This window comes from Cariama cristata, unplaced genomic scaffold (assembly GCF_000690535.1).
Source record: "Cariama cristata isolate BGI_N322 unplaced genomic scaffold, ASM69053v1 scaffold11897, whole genome shotgun sequence".
In the NCBI taxonomy this organism is placed as follows: domain Eukaryota; kingdom Metazoa; phylum Chordata; class Aves; order Cariamiformes; family Cariamidae; genus Cariama; species Cariama cristata.
Window position 1 is genome coordinate 1 of NW_009624982.1, and position 20,851 is coordinate 20,851.

At 40.7% G+C, this 20,851-nt stretch overlaps 1 protein-coding gene across 1 annotated transcript; it reads right to left on the reverse strand.

The window, feature by feature from the left end:
- Positions 1-1,001: 1,001 nt before the first annotated feature.
- On the reverse strand, positions 1,002-19,238 carry CPB2 (carboxypeptidase B2 (plasma)). Its single transcript, XM_009703424.1, has 11 exons — positions 19,168-19,238; positions 15,076-15,151; positions 12,222-12,346; positions 12,022-12,130; positions 11,389-11,490; positions 10,734-10,838; positions 8,051-8,167; positions 6,971-7,061; positions 3,273-3,475; positions 1,313-1,397; positions 1,002-1,186 (listed from the first exon to the last, which is right to left on the reverse strand). Exons 1-11 carry the CDS (start codon positions 19,236-19,238, stop codon positions 1,002-1,004), a joined length of 1,269 nt encoding a protein of 422 aa, XP_009701726.1.
- Between the last annotated feature and the right edge of the window lie 1,613 nt (positions 19,239-20,851).

Here is a 20,851-nt window from a genome sequence, read left to right on the forward strand (position 1 = left end):
CGCTCCCCGGCAGGTCTGGGTGTGCCCCAGGCGTTTCCCGGGCTCCGTGGGTTTGCCAGTCCAGCTTCTCGGCCTGGGCCGATCAAGATTGTGGGGATAATAAACAGCGTGGCTGAGGTGCAAAAAAGAAGCACAGGATGGTTTGGATTGGAAGGGGCCTTCAGAGGTCGTCTAGTGCAACCTCCGTGTCAGGGGTAGGGACACCTTGCACTAGACCAGGTTGCTGTCGGCCCCATCCAACCTGACCTTGAATGTTGCCCGGTATGGGGCATCCACAACTTCTCTGGGCAACCTGTGCCAGTGTTTCACAACCTTCATTGTAAAAAATGTCTTCTTTACGTCCAATCTAAACCTACCCTCTTAAGGTTTAAAACCATTGCCCCTTGTCCTGTCACTACCGGCCTTGGTATAAAGTCATCAGGCCTGTCTTCTGCTGCACAAACCCTCGGCCACAGGCCAAATAAACTCAGCTAATTGTAGTGGAGGAGCTTGTGGGCAGCTCCCCCTCAGTATCAGTGATTTGGCCACCTGTATGTCCTTGCCTTTATTTCAGCAAGAAGTTCTTATGTGAACTTCCTTTCTGTTTGACAGTAGAAATGATGAATAGGATTGGTTTTTTGTAAGGAAATCCTGTATGAGCTCAAATGACTGGAATGGGGGAATCCCTTCTATGGATGGGTCTGCCCAGCATGCCACATGTCGATCAGAGGCCCATTCGATGCTACATCACCTGGAGTTCCCACCATCTAGAGGGGCATAAGATTATCTATGCTATTTTCCCCTTATAATGTGCACTATATATGTAGTGCACTGAACTACCATTGTAGGTGTAGGTATATAAGTATGGTTGAAAAATCTGATGTATTCTAAACCGAAGTTTAGGGCACGCGGTCATTCTCTTTTTTTTGTCTATATATAAATAATTCTAATAAAGCAGAAAGCTTTTTTATTATTATTTGAGTAAGTAAGTACAATCATGCTGAAATAAATTATATTCAACATCACAAATTTTGAAGAACATGTTGAGCTATCTCTTTGACAGCAGAAAGTGCTTCTAAGCAAGTTGGTTTAATTTCTTGAGGAGGAAGCAAAAATCCGTAAGTTCCTGTGTCCCGAAGCTCAATGGTAAAAGAATATTTAATGCCAAGATCATAAGCCCAGTCGTCTGAACCTCCAGGAGCTAAATCTATGTGAGAAGGGAAAATAGATAAGTTACCTGAAACCAGAACTTCGGTTTTCTGTTCAAAAGCTACCTTCTGATGCTAGCAAGGATATGCTGTCATGCCTATTGTTGTAGTAAAGTCATACTTACAAATTGTTTGTGCACCAGCACCAAGTTTATAAGTTTTCTTTGTTGTCCTCTTTATAGCTTTAGCTGCTTTCTTTGCCAGACTTTCCTGAAATTAAACAAAACATTATTATCTTTATAGCCTTGTGGTAATAGTATGTATGCAATTAGGATTTACTTACACAGTGCTCTAGATCTCGCATTAGTTAAATACTCTTATAAAAGGCTCTAGAAAACCCACAGAACGTGGTTAAAATTTTCAGCATATGCCCGTGCTACAGATTGCACTTCTGCTGTAGCTAGATAAAAAATACAGATGGGACCTTACCACCACTTCAGGCAGCAAACTGTTGTCAAATCATTTGTTTCCACTTGTATTTTTCCTTTTCCACTACAGTATTTAAGTCACTGTTGATTTGTGTGGTATTGACAAAAACAGCAGAAAAAGTTTTTCATTGAGGGAATTCTACTCTTAAGCCAGGAAGAAGACTTAAATGCCCAGAATTAGTGCATCTCTTTCTGCTTTACAGGGAATGAGTCACAAATGCATTATTACTGTTCACTCACAGCTGCTTTTTTTTTTTTTTTGATTGCAGTATGTAAAACAGTTTGTTTCAGGAAATTAAGCTGTAACTAAGACAGCATAAGAATATATGTTGTTTGGAGTTAGTTTGTTCTGTATTTACATTACTGGATTTTTTTCATTTCTTCTTCTGAATGCACTGGCACTAGTTACCAATGGAAATGCTATATTGGACTGTCTGGGGTTTTGTCTAACAAAGCAGGATGCTTCCCATGCATTAATCGTGTCCTTTTTAGAGTCCTCTTGTCTATACAATATTTATTTTTTAGATAAAATGCTTTTTAAAATACGGTTTTTAAAAATAAAATATGTTAAGTGACATGAGAGATGCATGAGGTTGAAAAACAGTAAAAATGACAGCAGTGTGTGCAAATGTCAATCCTGTATCTTTATAAGGATCTCTCACTGTCTGTCCTTATGTCATATACAATATTAAATGACCTGTCCACCTCAGACCTGTGCTGCCTTCCCGTATGACAAAACCCAAAGCCTGCAAACCTGCTTTCTGGTCGCCTTTACTTGATTTTTGCTTCTTTCTTACCGCTAGGCAGGAGCCCTTGCTGCAAATAAAAGAATTCATTGTCTCAGCACTTGGAGCTTAGGAAACACCAAAAGTGGACTAGGAGGTGCAGGAAAGGAATTCCTTGCTCTAGAGAATTTGATGTCTTTGCATAGAAAGAATATGACTAAGCTGTCCATCTGCTCTTATGGCTTGATTAGTCTGTGTTAGCAAACCCCATTTTAGCCTAGCTATCCTTTCCAGATCCAGACAAACCCAGAGTTTTATGGTCAGTGGCAAAAAGCAGTGGCTGCTTTTTCTGTTTTGATGAACTGTCTGTGTTCTAGGGGAGTTTTTGCTGTGCAATTTGGTGGCTCAAGAATGTACAATTCTACATAAGCAGGATATGTTTTCCATCCTACCATTAGGACCATTTTAAATTAATATCCCTAGCAAAAACCGTAATAAATGTAGCAACTGTCCACCAGAATATCTCATTGTTTAAGTATGTGGAGGGTATTTTTCAGAGTTACACACCCAAGTAATTTCAGAGTTTATGTAAACCATACAACATAATTGGGAATTTGCACAAGTATCTTTCCAAGGTGTCTAAAAAAAACAAGACTGTTTTTTTAGCAGCAGCTTCAACATACCATGAGTTGATGATGTGTTACCAATCTGGAATAAATATTTTAACTTTCCCATAGTCTTCAAAAGAAGCTTGCTGTCTTACACGCTGCTAGACCAGCCCAGACATCTTTACATTCTTAAGAACATCAAGAGAAATTTCATTTACTAACTCTCGATCCTCAGAGCACTGTGACTCCCTTGTCGCAAGGCTAACTGAGAAGGATAAGAAGTTTGGAAATAAATGTGAAATTTCAGGAGATGGGAAGACGTACCAGCTCATCGTGATCTTTGCTTTTTTCCATAGTGTAAGAATATGGAAACAATACCAACTGGGAGTAAGAGTGCATGGTTATGTAGGCTTTAATGATGTTTTTGTGATCTCTGACAAAGCGAGCCACTGCTTTCACTTCAGGCTCAGACTCTGGATAGGGTCCACAGTATGTCTCCTGACATTCATAGGGAGATGCTCCTTCCCCTGTAACAAAAAAGCGCACAGTGTTACTCCTTAACTTCTTCCCTTCTGCATTTCTATTCATCTAATGAAAGAGCAGAGAATGAAATCGTGGACTCTGCCATGCTATGGAAGGAACTCTCATGCTTGTAGAAATCAGTGTGAGCCTACTAGGATTTCTCACCTATTATACTCTTGAAAAAAATTGGAGAAAGTGAAGAGAGAAAAAAGGTTCAAAGACTGGATAAAAAATCTTAGACGAGAGAATGAATATGCTCCATTTAAATTCATCAAGAACAAGGTTATGAAATCCCTTTGTAAAATCTAGAAGTACTACAGAAAAAGGGCAGTTCTAAGTGATTATTTAATCTCAGGGGAAAGCAAACTGCCAATTGGAAGCTGAAGAAACACAAATCAAAATGAAGATTTTTAAGAATGAGGAAAAACTAGGCACTGGAACAAGTTACCAAGAAGACAACTAGGATTCACCGCTTTTGCTATCTTCAGAATAAGACCAGATAACTTTCTAGAAGCAGACAGGATCTTTAGGGTTAGATGACAGTTCTTCATGTTTTAATAAATTTTGTAAATTTTCCCCTTTGCTACTCTCTGTAGTTGAAATGAACATGTTATCCTTAGATCTCATGCAAGAATAAAGCTCACTGAGTACTTTAACACCCACAAGACTTTCTTCATTCCTGGGCATTGAGACACTTTAACAGATGTCCGTCTTACAGAAATCAATAATGCCAGTTACTTCTGCAGAGTAGCAGCCCTATAGAAGCAACGCAAGCTATTATCATATTAAACAGGAGAGAAGGAAACATCTTCTGGTGCCAGTGATATCTAGGAAAGATCTATAGCATGCCACAAAGTAGTGGGGAGCATAGCTGGGCCCCAAAAATACTGAAAAGTTTTGATCTATATCTGTTTAAGTTAATTAAAAGTTGCAAGGCTTTGTATAGGTGTGTTTGGGTGAAATGTAGTTGTGATAGACAGAAAGACTAGGTGGTATGGTGGTACCTGCTGTCAATGATAAGAATAAACCTGTATTTTCATGCATTCAACTGTTCCACAGATAGTGCAAGCCCCTTTATAATATCAATGACTTAAAGTAAATCCTCAGATGACGAACACCCTTGTATGACACAGCAGAAGAAGCAGAAATAATGTAGTGAAGAGAGTAGACTGTGTGGGAGAAGTGGCAACAGAGAGATTGAGTCTGGGAGATGCAGGCTGGGAGGTCCGAAAAAAGAGTACTGGGGCAGAGAGGGCTGTGGTACCTCTGTGTTCTGTGATATATGTATAAGCCTTAATGTTTCTGAAGCAAGGGGGATTTCACAGACAGTCCATGAAAATTCTTGCACATGGAAATACAAACAATTCCTTGCATCTATGCGAAATCATGCAAAAGTGACAAAATGAGAATGTTAAATTTTGTGCTGTTCTGTTTTGCACAGAATTGAGTTCTGTCCAAGGAAAAAGGCAATGAATCATCTGTTGGCCTGTGATCTTGGATGAATTCTGCTGTCCTAAATTCTTGATCACAGCGAGAACAGCGAGCTAAGAAAACAATACGAAAGAGGTGGAGAAAAATGTAAGTCCAAGTTCCAGTCAAATTTAGTTTCATAGGGCAAATTCCAAGGTAGTGCATTGCTTTTAGTGGAGTAATTTCGCTTTTTATTGGTATAACAGAAAAGTGCATTTAGTGTATTTTACTCTTCATGAAAACCTTGAGGAATTTGTTCATAAAGTTCACAAAGTTGTTATCCAAGCAGCTGAAGAGGAAGAACAGATAAACATGGTGGTACATTTCTAATTAAATACATAGATCTAAAACGTGGAATTTTGCGGTGGCACAAAGTGTGTTCACAAGCAAATCTGAAGCCAGTGAAGTCTCAACATTTGGCACCCCTCATAAGAACTCTTCTCTGTTTAAAAGTATGTGAGTAAAAATGAAATTGCAGGTTCCCATGAATTTGTGGTCATTTCCCATGAACACAATTGTATTATTGTATTCAATTGACACAGTAATAATTACAACAGTATTATAAAGTGATAAAACTCCAGCTTGGTTCTTCTAAGGATCCTATTGAACTCCTGGTGTTTCACACAGCTAAAGTAATAATGGAGATTCTACAGTTAATATGTTCTGGGACCAAACCTGTTCAACCATTGCTATCAATTGCTAATGTATCTGAATCGGTATAAACAATGTTTTTATGGTAATAAAGAAAAACAGGATTCTGTTTTTCAGCATTTCACTGACTGTATGACTAAAAGAAGTAGAAACCTAGGGAAATCCTTAAATCATCTAAGTTACTGTAAGCACCTGACTTCAGAGGTTAGGTTCATCTGTACAGTTTTTTCTCTCCAATGACCCTGCAAGGTGCTGAGGCTTCTCTCTTCTACGTTTTCAGCCATGTCTAAGAGAGGAGCGTAGCATGGCTGAAAACAGTATGAATACTCCCGTAGTTACTCAGGTAAGATGTTCTGGATTTGCCCTGTAAGAAAGTGTACATTTTGTCCAAAGACTTACTTAGAGAGGAAGCACTTTCTAATCTGCCTGTATTCTTCTGCTCATTCTAAGTAGAATCATTTCTCCGCTTCAGAAGTTGTTCACCATGAAAATTGCTTGACAAGTTGAATGCATTCCATTATACAACCTTTCCCTGAGACTAATATCTGTATCACATAGTTTTTTGCTCTTATTCCTTTAGACTTCTCCAAGTTCTGTTTTTATGACACACTTATACTGAATATCGCTTTTAAATCTTTGGTCCCCATCTTCATCATTTTGTGCCTGAAAAAAATGTATGTTTTTCTCCATATAATAGCCATGGATGGTAAATAAACATCTGTATTTCCAGTTCAGCAATGGACTAAAATGACTGAAAGTCATACAGGACATTAGTGTCAGTATTGAGCGACGCAGATCTGATCTATAGGGTAACAGTTTAAGGTAGCTATTCTGCAGACTATTAAATACCTGTTGAGTACTAAAGTGCCTGTGGGTAAGTAAACCTGATACAGCCTTGACAACAGACACTGAGAGCCAAAAAATTGTTGGTCACCTAGGCATTACTGAGGGATTACTGAGGTGATCAGTTCATACAACATAGTGGAGCATCTACGCAACTGGATGGTGCAGCAGGCCTTGGGTTGGTGCAACATGGCAAGGGCCACCTCTTCTGTCTTTCCTCCTTCCCACCAACAGCCCACACCAGGTGTGTCATGGTGTGGTGCAGGGGGCAGGAGCTGGGGTCCTGGTCCCTCTCTCTTTTGTCATTGTGCTAGGGAGAGGTTAGTCCCTGGTATGGCATCTGGGGAGGAAGAATCCTGAGTCTCAACAAGAAGTGTCTCAAGTTGGGGAAGTGTTCGCTGGTTTGTAACAGATATTCAGCTGCATTTGTCTTGATATCAACTTTGTGAAATCGTAAATGAAAATGTTTTCAAAATAAAGAATTCTAAAGGCTAAAAGTGAGGCAGAGGTACAATAGGAAGGAAATTATTTCATACCACACCAGTGGGCATCAAAATTCCTGTTCATGTCAGTACCAATGCACTTGCTGTTACTGTGCGATGAGCGGCTCTTTCTCCACAGCCGATTCTATGGAAAGAGACACACAAGCCATGTTCAGAGAAAAAGCTGAGAAAAGCAATGCACCATCTCACTGGCTAGTTAAATGTGAATTCCTACTTGTACCTCTACAGGTCATGTGCCAATGAAGAGGCAAAAGACCAAGGAAGATTATAAAACCACAATCTGATTGCTAGCGAGGCTGGATGATAAAAGGAAATGTTCAGTGGGATAAGATGTGGTCACATCTCATCTGATTTCGATGGATTTGGACTGTGGGAGGAAGGCAGAAGACATAACAGTTTGGCCGGCTAAGTGAGTTTAGGAGTCCAGGTCCAACCTTTCTGTAGACTTTGCTGACAGCACATGGAAAGTCGGAAATTTGGCGTGCAGCAGTTGTGGTGTATATGGCTATTTATCCAAATGTGAGCCAAGCTGGGTTGAAGATTGAATGACTAAAACAGTGGAGAAGTTTTTTTTTAACTTGAGTGAAGGATCTAAAAATCAAAGAACGATCTCAACAGCTTGAAATTTCCAACAGATAGATAAAATCCTGGACAAATATACCTATTATACCTTCATTTATCTGAAACAAAAAGTACTCAGAGAACAGGGCTACCTTGCAGGAGGGAGGAGTGAGTTATTGGCTGTGCTCTATGGGATGCGGCATGCTATTCAGCTTGTGCTCTATTGTGCCAGTATTTGTAATCTTGCTGCTGAAGGCTGACACAGGCATTCCCTGACATCTGGAAGTATTAAAATCCCAGGATAAGATTCTGTCATTTCCAAATGCATTTCCAGCACCTTGGAAGACAGAAAGGTACTGGGGGTGAAATGCCAATTAGCTGCAGTATTTGTTGTGGTTTAAATAGGGCAGAGGTGCAGAAATTCCAAGCACAGATTAAGAGTTTGGGGTGTGCAGTTCCAGGATGGAAATGATGCCCTAAGCGTGCACACTGATCGTTCCCATAAACAGCACATCAGTACATTGCACAGCCTGTCAAAAAAGCTCTACGTACAGAGGGATGGCTCCATGTGTACTCATAGCCATCCACATTCATCACAGGCATGACGTAGAAATCAAAGTGCTCCAGAAGTGTTGTCATGGTCTGATCTCTTTCACGCACGTGGGTTGCCTATAAAGCACAGGGGAAACTTATTAAAAGCATTCATAATAGTGATTTTCTTACCTTCCTAGAAAGGTACCTGATGATGTATATAAAATAATTGTGCAATTATCAGACCAGTCTACCTCCTGATAGAGGCGCATCACATCACAGAAATTGCTAAATGGCAAAGTAGCTCTTTGGTTAGAAGTGCCAGGGAGAAGGTAGGAATTGAACTGCTGCAATCAGATACACTGCAGTCCTTTAATGTTAATGGGTGGCTATGATATAGAGTTGAAGCCTATTAATAGCAAGGTTTGAGCTTTTGCTACTTGTATAAGTGATAGGAACCCTCCCTACCACCCAAAATACCACAAAAGTAGCATAAAATAAAACAAGCCCCAAAATAACAAGTAACATTTCAAATGGCTGCTGTGCATAACGTTATTTCTTCTGGTTGCATTGTGAGTTCAATGCACTTGTATGCCAACAGCCAGTAAGATCTACATTGCTAATTTTGCCTCACAACCTTATTTTGAAGGCTTTAGTGATGCCTAACCTGGTTGTTGGTCCACGATGCAGGGATAAATTTTAACCTAGATAAGTCATTTTGTTACTATTAGAATAGACTAAGTCCTTAATCATATCTTCTTTTTTCCTTTGTGCCTTACTTAAACTACCTTCTTTCATTTTAAATCCTTCCTAGTTTTCCTCAGGCAATGGACTTTCTCTGACTAAATGAGAAATGTCAATCTTTCTACAATCTTAATGACAAAATTAAATGATAAAGAGTGGACCTGCTATAAAAAATGCCTAGGATTTGCTAGAGAGAGCTATTGATTTTGATGTGTGTGTGCAGATGTGTATTAATGTCAGGTTTTAAAATGTTACTTCATGAAGTGATATAGAAATAAAATTGGAATTTAAAACACGTAAATTAGATCAAGTGGATGGAGAACCTAAATGTTCAGCTTGTTACTTCTGAAAAATGCTGCAGGGACATGTCACTGGCAAAGTGACAGCACAGCTGGTGATTATTTGGAGCAGCATGAAAAGGGCAAATGCATTTCTCTCTGAGGGAACCTTGAAGGCTGGGATTATCAGTGGGTCACAAGGTACATTCAGCCGTATCTGTCCCTAACTCCTGCAATCTCCTTTCAAATGTTATAGTCATTGAGGTTTTATAGTTGTGACTGAGGACAGAAATAAACACATATCTTCTTCTTATTATTATCACCATCATTATTTAGTTCCATCACAGCCAAACCGTAACTCATGTTTCAAGGACTCATCTGTGTTGTTTCTTTGGCTACAGTACTGATGATTGTGAAGTCTCAATCTCATCTAACTTATTTTTACTGTAAACTTTGCTGTTGTGAAAAAGTAACAATAAATAACGTCTCAGGACATTAACTGAGCAAGCTGGGCAACCTTGTCTGGGCCAGAAAGGCTTAGGAGCCTTTTCCTAGTCCATAGTAGGAACCGGGCCAGCAGTTCAGTATAATGAGTTGAGCAGAGATGCCTTAAGTTCAAAAAGACCAAGTCAGCATGTTAAGATCCAGGTGCAAACCATGGATGCTGTATCTTTTGGCATACCTTTGTTCACTATCTTGAGCAGAGGAGATATTAAAGAGATTAAAGATCAGATGTGACCATCGATCTGCAGCTGCACATCAAGGCTGATCAGGCTAAGCCCATACTACAGTCTCATCCCATCAGTGATTTACTAGTTTCCATGAACTGGTGCTGTGCATGTAGTTGGCAGTTGTTAGTCATGTTCTGGAGGTCTGAAATTAGGGTGTCTCTAGCAGGGATGGTACCTTCAGAAGAAGGTGGCTTGTGTGGCTTCATTCTCTGTATGAGGCAGATCCAGAAAAAATCAGGAGCACAAACAGAAAATGCAAAGACAGGAGGCGGAGGAGCAATAGCAGCAGACACAGCAGCAGGTGACACATCACAGCAAGAGCTAAGTAGAGATTGCTGGTGTGCATGCGGGTGTGGAGCTATGCCATGCCTGGAGCAGGCAAGTGTGGGGTACCTACTGCTCTAGGAGGCATGCAGGGAAGAGCCGAGAGTTGCAGGACAGCTTGAGCTCACCCTGGGTGTCCTCTGATCTACTCCAGGCAGTGCCAGCTGGAGCAATATGGGCATGAGCCACCATATGCTGCATGACCCAGAGCCAAGATCATTCCTTGGCAGTATAGACATAATCTTAGTAGATTACCAAATGCTTACTTTTCCTGGCATGCCCTCTCCATCCTTCACTGGTCATAATTGTAAACATCTCTGTTGAATTTGCTGCACATACTTTGAAGTTTGTTTCATGCTTGATAATACATCTGATCTCTTTTACATTCGATCCATATGACTTTCCGTCTCTCGCGCACACAACCCCGTCCATCTACTGACACACACGTACATGCACACACACTCACTGCTACATATGCAGCTGAGACACAAATCTCGTGTTGGTGTTATGGAAGTAAATGGATTAAGACTTTCTGGAGTTTAGAGTGCAATTGGACAGAGAAGGTAAATGGCATCAAGATTTTTTGCATTGCTTGGAAAACAGTGGTCAGATGTGATATCTACTCACATGGCCTATGAACCACAGGCAAAAAGCAGGAGAAATCCATTCTCTAGCATGGATACCACAGTCAATCCATATGGCAGTTTTGGATTTTTCATGGCTTTTAGAAAGCTGACAAAAGAGAAACTGTATTAAAATATCACCATTGTAAAGTGTACCTCATAAAAGTGGAAGTGAAAACGGTAACCAAGACAGGAGAAGAAGCATCTGTCTTGTAGGGAGAGCTTAGACTGATCCTGGACCAGGATACTGCTGTCAGTTACATTCACATACAGAGAGACATATTCAGACTGCTTGCAGCAAGCTTCTAACATAGACACCAAGACTACAGCAAGACCTGAGGTCAAGTGAGTAGATCGCCAACTATGCAGGGCAACAAACTAGATTGGCTTTGTAGTCAACAGAGGAGGGTATCTACCATGCCAGTATTTCATGCCTTTGGATGATGACCTAGATGTGATAACTTCTTTGTGACCCAACAAGGAACCTTGTGTGGTCAAAGGCCTTTGCAAAGGTAATGCACCTTACTGGAAGAACTTAGGAAATTTCCAAAAACCACAAAAATACACATACAAGTATAGATTTAAGAAAGTGTTGTGGCCAAACTGCATCACTAGCACATTAGTACTTGGAAAGTTTTTGCAGTAAGTCACAGCTGTACCTTCAGAACATAAAGTGGTCGTTTTTCATATGATGATCCAATATATATTTTCTGGAGGAGGTCAGAATGGGCTTTCACTACTTCTTCCATCCAATGATATATCTGCAATGATGAAGTTAGTAAATAGATCTTCTCCCTATTGTTTTCATTCATCCCTGAAAGTGAGCTAGACTTAAATTCATTCTTCCTCACCAAATCCAGCCTCTTTAGCTGATGGGAAAGAAAACTAGCAATTCAGCCCACTTACCACTTACCTGACTCTAATTTATCTTAAAACAAACAGTAAAATACAGTTACAACACAGTCCAAGGATAGCCCTGAAATTCCTCTTTCGTTCTATTTGGTTAAATTATTATTAATTTCATGTTTTAAATATTTATGTGTGCTTTTACCACTTCATTTTGTTTCTGTATTGACTGCATTTGAATGGCAGTTTGAGGCAATACATGTACAAGAGATTTTGTCTGGTGCTTCTTTCTTTCTCTATGAAAGCATTACAGTAAATACAGCTCTCAGTGGCTGAGCAATACAATGGTAATTATGTGCCTGTTGGTGATCTCTTTCTCTATCTCCATTCTCAACCACGAGACAAATTTCACCCCTTTAATTTACAGAGGATTACAACAATCTTACTTCTTTCATCGAGTGGTAGTTTTCATAATATGATGAAGATCTACGTGGGTTGACTGTGTCATTGATAGTCTGTTTTTCGATAAGTCCTTGAACATCTCCTATCGAGACTCTGAATAGCAAAGAAATAATATAACCTTCTGTTAAATAAATGACAAACTACTTTACAGAAACATTCATGACAACAAATTAAAAATACGTACTTGTATTGGATGGTCAGTTGCCTTAACTGAGCTTTTATGCTATTTATGCTGGATGCCCTGACATAGAAATGGACTTCTCTGTCTTTCTTGATGTTTTCAACCACAACAGGTTGCCAGAGAGTGACCTGCAAAATTTCCAAAAACATTTTATTTTTTTTTACTGAGGAAAGAAAAAATATTCTTACTAACATTTAAGAAGTATTTTGAAAATAATCAAAGCATATGCTTTCAATTCAAGAGACCACTTGTAACAAGCAGTTTAATGTTCCCTGTGCTGTGTTATAGCATTCTGCTACTGCTGGAAATGAAACGTGTGTATTTAAGAAATGTTTATAATGATTTCTGCACATAAATTCATAAATCCAAAGCAAAGACAGGAACATAACCTTTTCTGAGATAGTATTTCTAGTATAATAGATACATTTAGCTGGTTATTATGTTGCATGTTTTCAAGTCTGCTGAGAGTTATTTTCCCTGAGGGTATTTGGAGAATTAATGAAGATCAGACCAGTCTTTGTGCTTATTGTATTCGCTGATGACTTTGATCAGGGAGGAAATAAATGCCAGAAGGGGTTTGAATATAAGTCAAGTTGAAGCAGCAATACAGAGATTAGAAATGGGAGGAAAATAAGAAAATGAGATTCTTCTTGCTAAAATTAAATCTTTTACAATAACAAAATCAGAAGCCAACATATTCAATAAAAGACTGAAACTTTAGAATCAGTAATACCAAAAGATCTAGAGGTGACAGTAAGCAGAAAATTAAGACAGGAATTTACAATGTGAAAAAGGGTGACATACTTCTTGGCTGCATTTTTGAAGGCATACAGTATGGAGTCACCAGACAATAGAGTTGTTTATTTTTTCCTTTCTGGTGCAGTTCCACCAGGAATATTATATTCAACTTAGGGCCCCATGTTTCCAGGCATGTATCAGCTGTCAACTGTTTACCTCACTCATTTCTCAGAGAGAACGTATCTGCAAAATCATACAGATAACTCATCCATGCATTTAATCAAGACTTTGGAAGAATAAATGCTAAAACATTTGGCTCCAGGATATATTACTGCAATGTGCTATACAAATGGCTGAGCTAGTCTCAGTGTAGCCATCTCAGACATTATTGGCAGTGTACCAACAGCATCCCATGGCTCAGTACTGTTTGGAAAACCCACTCAAGAAGCAAGGTGGATGCTTAGCTCCCCAGCACCGATTTCCCTGTTGCCCTGGCTAGCCTGCTGTCTGCACTGGCATGTACCAGTTCAGATTTAGTTTCTCTTTGGTGAAGGCATTCTTTGAATTGAGATTAAGGAAAACAAAGGAACTCTGGATTGACATAGCTGAGGTGGCAGAGGAGCAATGAATGGGGGTGAATGGGAAACTTCGACAATCCATATGGTTATTGATCTCTTTACCCGTCATCAGCAATGATCAGTACTGCCCCGGGAGCAGCTACAAAAGACTCTGTTGTAGGTGTTCCTGCACCTGGGTCTTCTGATGGATGCTACATGCAATGTGCATGCTGTAAGGATAAAACATGCCCTTTGTTTTAGGTTTTTGCTTTCCAACTTTTGCTGGAGTAGCACCTATAATTAGCCTGATAATTCTTCTTGTAAGATGCTAATTTTCAATTGATTCTTTTTTTGCTAGACTGTAGCCATTAAAATTTGTTGGGAGGTACTGTTTGTGTCTTCCCTTTCCCTTTCCTTTTCCTTTTCCTTTTCCCTTTGCCTTTGCCTTTCCCTTTCCCTTTCCTATTGCCTTTCCTTCTCCCATTCGCTTTCCCTTTGCTTCTTATAACTTGCCCAATTTATAGCCATGGAAAAAAAAAAAAAAAAGGCCAGTTTATAACCTTTAAAAAATGTTTGATTTGCATATTCACATAAGTGACTTGGTAGAAACCACTGCATGCTGTCTCTGCACTGAATGTACTGAAGTTGTCCTTCGTGACTTTTTGGGACTCCTGTGTATAAGAAAGTGAAGAATGACAGAGGTGAGGAAAAGATGGAGGAGGGGAGGTTTGTTTTGGTACAGCAGAGGAGATGGATATGTGAGTTGACTTGTGGAGGTGGAAAAGAGCAAGGAAGCTTATCAAGGTTTGTGAGAACTGAAGAGAAGGATCAGAAGATGCTAGTAAGGATGGCAGAAGACTGGTAGGGGTTTGATGTGGACATTAAAATGAAAAGGAGCCAAGAAAGATAGAGAAGGACTGGGCATAGGCACCATTAAAAGCTCTCAGTCATCTGAGACACATCCTCAATCCTCCTGTAAACTGTGCTGGTCAAGGGAATGGTTACACCTTTGTTGCAGTGTGTTGGCTTCAGATGGAGGATGTGATTGGGCAAGTGCTTTTGAAGAAGAAGAGATGCCTCATTTTAATTAAACAGTCTATTCTTTAATGAAAGATAGAAGTAATTTTTAAAAAATATTGCTTAAGAGGTTTTGATCTTCTAAATGCTGCTTTAAGAAAAATACCACAGAAATCCAATCCTGATCTTCAAAACTGAGCAAGTCATATAGGTCAAGATTGCATTAGTCTAAAGTGCTGAGGTTCCCTAGCAAAAGTATTTCTACTTACTGTGTGTTGGTGCTTTGCCAGTTTTGCAGTGTCTTAATACACAAAATCAATTGCAGAAATCTGAGCTCTGATATAATGCACTACTATAACATTATGAAGGAGGCGTCTCCTCGTGTAAATCAGAAGGTAGCGGAGTAATGAAATCCAAACATTTGCTGACTTGCTGTATTAGACGAATGAAAGTGGGCTAAATCTTTCTCCAGGGGAGAAGCAGTATTAGTGCACTTGGGGGAAGAATTTGGCCTAGAGACCAGAGAGACGGAGGGATCTGTTTACCTCTGTGGTGTTCAGTAAATCCTGAAGGGCGTCAGCTTGTTTGTCTGTTTGTGGGAGAGCCCACAAAACTTCGTCCCTGAAAAACAAGGGTATTTAGGTAAAGCACAGGTACTTGGAACTACTCTAGGTCAGAAAAATAGAGAAGCAGGCTTAGCCTTTCTCGTCTTCCCTGGTTCACCTACCACGAACTCAAAGAAGATTCAATAGTGAAGATGCTGAGCCCCATTCCAGCCTCTGCTTCTGCCAATCAGTAAAATCCATGAAAGAGGTGGTGCAGGGCTTTGGTAGCCAATATCTACTGCTGGACTCTCAGATCGCTCTTGGGAGCTGGCACCAGCACCGCAGCAACCAGCCCCAGCTAACCTGGCGTGCAGCAGCACCGGTGGAAACCCAGCCTAGACCAGGAAGAGAGCTCTCCTGTTCTCCCCTGGGTTTCTCAGTCTCAGTCACGGCTCAGCAGAGACATGAGCCCTCCCAGTTTGGCAAAAGCCAAATGTGATGTTTTGTGGATGTGCAGAGGCTACTAGCATCATCATTCCCACTCCGGTCCAGTTTTTCTGATCTCCTGATTTCTGTCCCTCTACCAGGTATGATTTCAGTTGGTCTATACCACTGTCCTCCCCATCTTTGCCCAGTAACTTATATTCCTCTTCTACTTGAAACCCATGGTCTGAACATGCTGTACATGAGATGGTGCTTCCCAGCTACTCCATGCCTGACCGCACCATCAGTGACAGAAGCAAAATTCACTTTCTGGAAAGAAAAAAAATACCACTTTGCATTGTAAATCCAGCCCTGATCTTCAGTGCCCTGCAAGCCATGTAGTTCAAAACTGAATTGGATAGATAATTAAAATAATTTGTGTATGAAGAAGGAGAAGACTCAGGAGAATGTCAGACCCCTATTTCCATTTTTTGGGCTGGGGTGGCTCTCAGCCCTTTAATTGTCTGAAGTTGGTGGCAGTGCATAAATCAGGCACTGTGGAAGTCCCTGCCAGCCCTGTCTGCAAAGACTATCTTGAAAAGAAAACAGGCAGGGCTCTCAAAACTAGTGTTTTCAAGCTGCATAACATGATTGTCACAACTTGTTGTTGTGAATGATTTCAAGCAGAGACCTGACAGCATCTGGCAACTAGGTGATTCATCTTTTCTACTTTTAGCCAGGCTCCAAGCAATCACTGTTGTTTCTCATGCAGAACCAACAATATGCCAGCCCTATTTTTACCTCCACCATCATTTAACAGAGCATCAAAAAGCAATCAGGGATAGGCAAGGTTGGCAGTTTGCCTATTTCTTTGGGCAAGGGCACCCCAAAGCTTGTGTTTGGGGCTACTTTAAAAGTAAATGTGTCTTCTCATGTCTGGGGAAGTCTTTTCACAGGAGAGGCCAGAAAAGGGCTGCTGCATCTGGTTTCATCCTATGATTCCCACAACCTGAGAGTACCATAATGAGGAAGCTGATACGTACTTGTACCCCATCATTTGTTGCACAAGTATTTCAGCTGACTGTGGTAAGTACTGGACAGGTGGTAGCTTGGAGCAATTCCTCTATAGCTCTTGTTGGTAGGACTTGAATACCCTGAACAAGCTGATCCAAGTTCTGCCCTTGCTCTTGTAGTCATTTTTAACATGGGGACTATTAAGAGCTGAAATTGTAATTGTTGGGCTTCTCAGTTCCTCTGCTTCAATTTGGCGTTATACCCTCTTTCATGTGTCCTCTGCCCCATTCCTGTTAGAAAACACTCACATAAAAGCTCTAATTGTTGCCTTTATACCAATCTCAGAAACAACCCTCTACCCCCAGTTTTCTTGCCCTGGTATGGCTGGACATGTTCATCTTGAACACATCTCTTTTCTTTCACTTTCTGTCCTCATCCCCTGCTTCCCTGGTTGCTCTTTGAGTTTGTCCTTAAGAAGATCCCTCTCATTCCCCTCCTCCAACTTTCTGCCGAGGTCCTGCTGGACTCTACCACTGTTGCCCATCTCTTTTTCCTCTCCCTTTTACTTCTGGGTAAATGGAAGTCTAGCTGCCATCTCCCCGCTACAATGCTCAGGTCTTATCCTGTAGCTATGACAGAGTAAGTGGGATGCATTACAGTCCATTTTAGATGGTTTTGGTATCTTCATCTGAGCTAGTCACTATCCTAATAAAGAAACAGGCACTTTCAGGCTCTGGTTAACCTGAGCTAATTTAGATGTGTGTGCTAAACTGCAATGAATTATAACCTAAGTACACGTATTTTTCTCCACTAGCTGTACAGGAAGGTGAAGGGGACTTATTCCCATGCAGAGCTGTGTGGAAATCCCATATAGTCTGATGAATCCCATCCAGAGGCCCTGGCCACCATCTCACAGATAGACATAAATCAGTGCCGGCTCTCTGCAGGCATCTCCGTCTCTTCATCCCTCTTCTCCATTGCGTTTCTCAGTCACTAGGAAGGCCGTCAGCATCACATCTCACACAAACCCACAAAAACAAGGCATCATCATGGATGTGTCTCTCTGTCTTTGTAGCCTGGCTTCATTTAAACCTTGCATGTTCTTTCTGACTAACGTCTCCAGAAGAGAGGCCTCCCTACTTGTCTCCAGCTGAATGTCTTACCCTGGCTCTAGCAGGTAGTGTCACTAGAGGAGCACTGCCAGTATCTTCTTCTGTTCTCCTGGATCATGTAAGCTGTTCGTCTGCCTGGAGCACAGATGTCTGGCTGTGGGCTCTCTTTTCTCCCACCTTGCTGGATCTCAAGCAGCCTCCAGCATTGCTCTTTAAAAAAAGCGAGCGAGGCGCCTTTCCAGTGCTGTCAGCTCTTTTGCAGGTCTCACAATGTTCGATATTTTTCTAAGAAGTCCAGATCCAGTAATCACACTATAACCTTGCAAAAGGAAGCTTTAGTACATGACCATTAAATCCTCCAACACTAGCACTCAAATAAAAGTAAAAAGTCAGATATGTCACCTTTAAAATCTCATTATTTTAGCTGTTTTCATAACCGGGGCTGGCAGGGTTAGACTCATGCTTTCCAGTGGGAAATGCCATATTCTTCTGTAGGGGTCAGATATTGAGTGTTTTATTTAAACATGAAATAAATGAACCTTCAAGTAGCACAGAGCACTATCGATCCACTGAATTCACCTAAAAACATGTTGAACTGTCCCCGTACTGTAACCCTCACACCTCCATAACAATCCACAACAAAATATGATTGCAACACAAACGGAGATGAAAGATCTTCTTTTTAAGGCATGAACTCAGTGCTGTTCACTTGTCACAGGTATGCTGCTGGCGTGGGGTGCAGTCGCAGAAGGGCTGTGAGACAGAATTTACTATTATTTGTGTAGGCATTTCAGTCCTGGGAGGAGGTTGTGTTTAATTGTGATTCCTGTAGGTTGTTCAGCTTGCTTAATATCCCCACATGAGGGACTTATCCTTTTAGTTCTACCTATTAAAACATTTCAGGTTTTTAAACCAGCTGTACATGTAGAAAATAAAAGCACTTTGCCTGTCTTCATCTCTGACATATGTTCTCATGTTTTAAGAAAGCATTTGGTTTCAGGGCATTTCTGAAGTTTATCAATAGGTAACAATAAAGCTGCTCCTGGAACATTGTACAAATACCAAATGGTTATTCAGAAATGATTTATGACTGGAAAAACAATCATAAAAGCTGCTTTAGAAGGAAAACAGATTGTTAGCACTTTCTGAAATGGTTTCTCTTTCTACCTCAAGAAGTAATTCATTTAAGATCTTGTTTTAAGGCAAATGAAGCAAATTATTTTTTCCCATTAAGTTTCAGAATGCCCTTTATTGGCATTCAAAAGCACTGAATGAACAGAATTGATTTGCACTTAGACTGAAAAGAATAGCTTTAATATGATTAAAAACATAGGATTTATGGATTCAAAGAAGACTTAGAATAATTTCATTTCCTCCACCATCTATATGTTAAATTGAACCACATATCCAATTACAAGAGCAATAAATAAATGTCAACCTTTGCCAAATGTTTTCTTTTGCAACTTGGAGTTATTTTGCCTCAATACTTTCCCTGTCCCACTCACCACACACTAGAAGCCCAGTAGCACCAGCAGATATTTACCTTGGAAGAGTGAAGACATGCTTCTCTTGAATCCAGATAAACAGGGTGAAAAAGAGCAGGTAAAGCTTCATCTTCGTGGCATCTACAATGAAACCAAATGCAATTGGAAAGTCGAGGGTTCAGGACCCACATTATTGATTTAAAAAATGTTATTTAAAGAGTAGTTAAAATTTAATACTGTCTCTCACCTCAACCCCAAGTTCCTGGTGGCTAAGTCAATATGACAGAGCTCCCTGGGGAGGTCCTGCTGATGTTGATGAGGTCCATCTACTAAAGGATAAAGTACATTTTGTACATTTTCATATTGACAAGTCACTTTGTCATCAGCCTTTGTGTCATTTCATTGTGGCTACAAACTACAGACTTAAGAAACAACACCAAGCGCAAAGCTTTTGTGATCCTCTAACATTTTCAGAGGTCCAACAATGTGTTCGGCATTCAGCACTCCTATAGCACATCACAGCCAAGCATGAAGCTGGGTGAGAGGAGTGGGAGTGAGATTATTAAGTCTGAATGGAAAAATCCTGAGCAGGAAAGCTTCTTTTGCTGGCATTTGCTAGCAGAGAAAACAAGGAGCAAGTGAGACATGATACCTACTTGCTGTTGAGGGCCGTTCCTCTAATTCAGGATGGAGCACATCAGCTGGGTCTCCATCTTCTGCAGCAGGCCTCTACCTCTTTGGTTAAACAGCTGATTCATCCAGGGATTTCAGATTGCTCGTACTGCTCCATGTCCTGTTTTCTATGATGTTCTGACATCCATGTATTTTCCTTATGTCATACTGGGTTAGCTTTGCAAGAAAAAGTACCAGTGATTCTTCATCTCATTAATTTTTGCATGCCCCAAGACTTGCCTCCCATATTTCTAGCCACAGTTGTCCAGACAGGACATGCCAAAAAACTGAATGAATCGACATATCCAGAATAGATGATCTCCATCTACGTTCTGTTCTTGAACAGTAGATCCAACCTGGCTAGGACACAGCCTATTATCAGGAGCCAAGTCCTCTTCTGCCATGCACCAACATAACCGTTCCAGGCATGGCACTGGTTAGAGAACGCCCCAATGGCAGCCTTATGTGGAGGAGAACTGCTCATTTACATCTCCAGCATCAGATCCACCCTAATGTTAGCTCTTGGCTGAGCATGTCGCGTAGGTGCAGAATGAGGGAACCAAACCTGCTGTCTGATAGAAAAGGTTTTTCAGGTCAGTGGTCCCCAGAAACACAACATGGTTTTCTTCCAGAGGGAATTCGTTCCAGAAAAGAACCAAGGAGTGAATCAACATATGTGCAATGGGGACATCAGGGAGTCAAGACTTGGGTGTAAATGGAGGAACTAAATTATTTGGTGCAGTAGGTGTAGCTTAGGGTTATAGCTATACAACTGGGTGAAAAGTGCCTGGGAGCAAGCCCTGGAGCTAAGATTAGTTAACATGGACTAGATTGCATCCACCAACCTCCTCTAAAACAGCTCTGGAGTGGTCCAGATCAGAGCTGGTGCTTCAGTTAGGCAGGCAATCAGGGCTTTGGAGCTCAAATTTAGTCCTGACTTTTTTTTATTTAGGAGGGCAGACCTGCCCTAAGAAGCCAGACAAGTAAGCTTTAGATAGCTGAAGTCAGCAGAGGCGAATCATGCTCCCCAGTGAGTACCCTGGGATTAATGTCCCTGTGAAAATACACCAG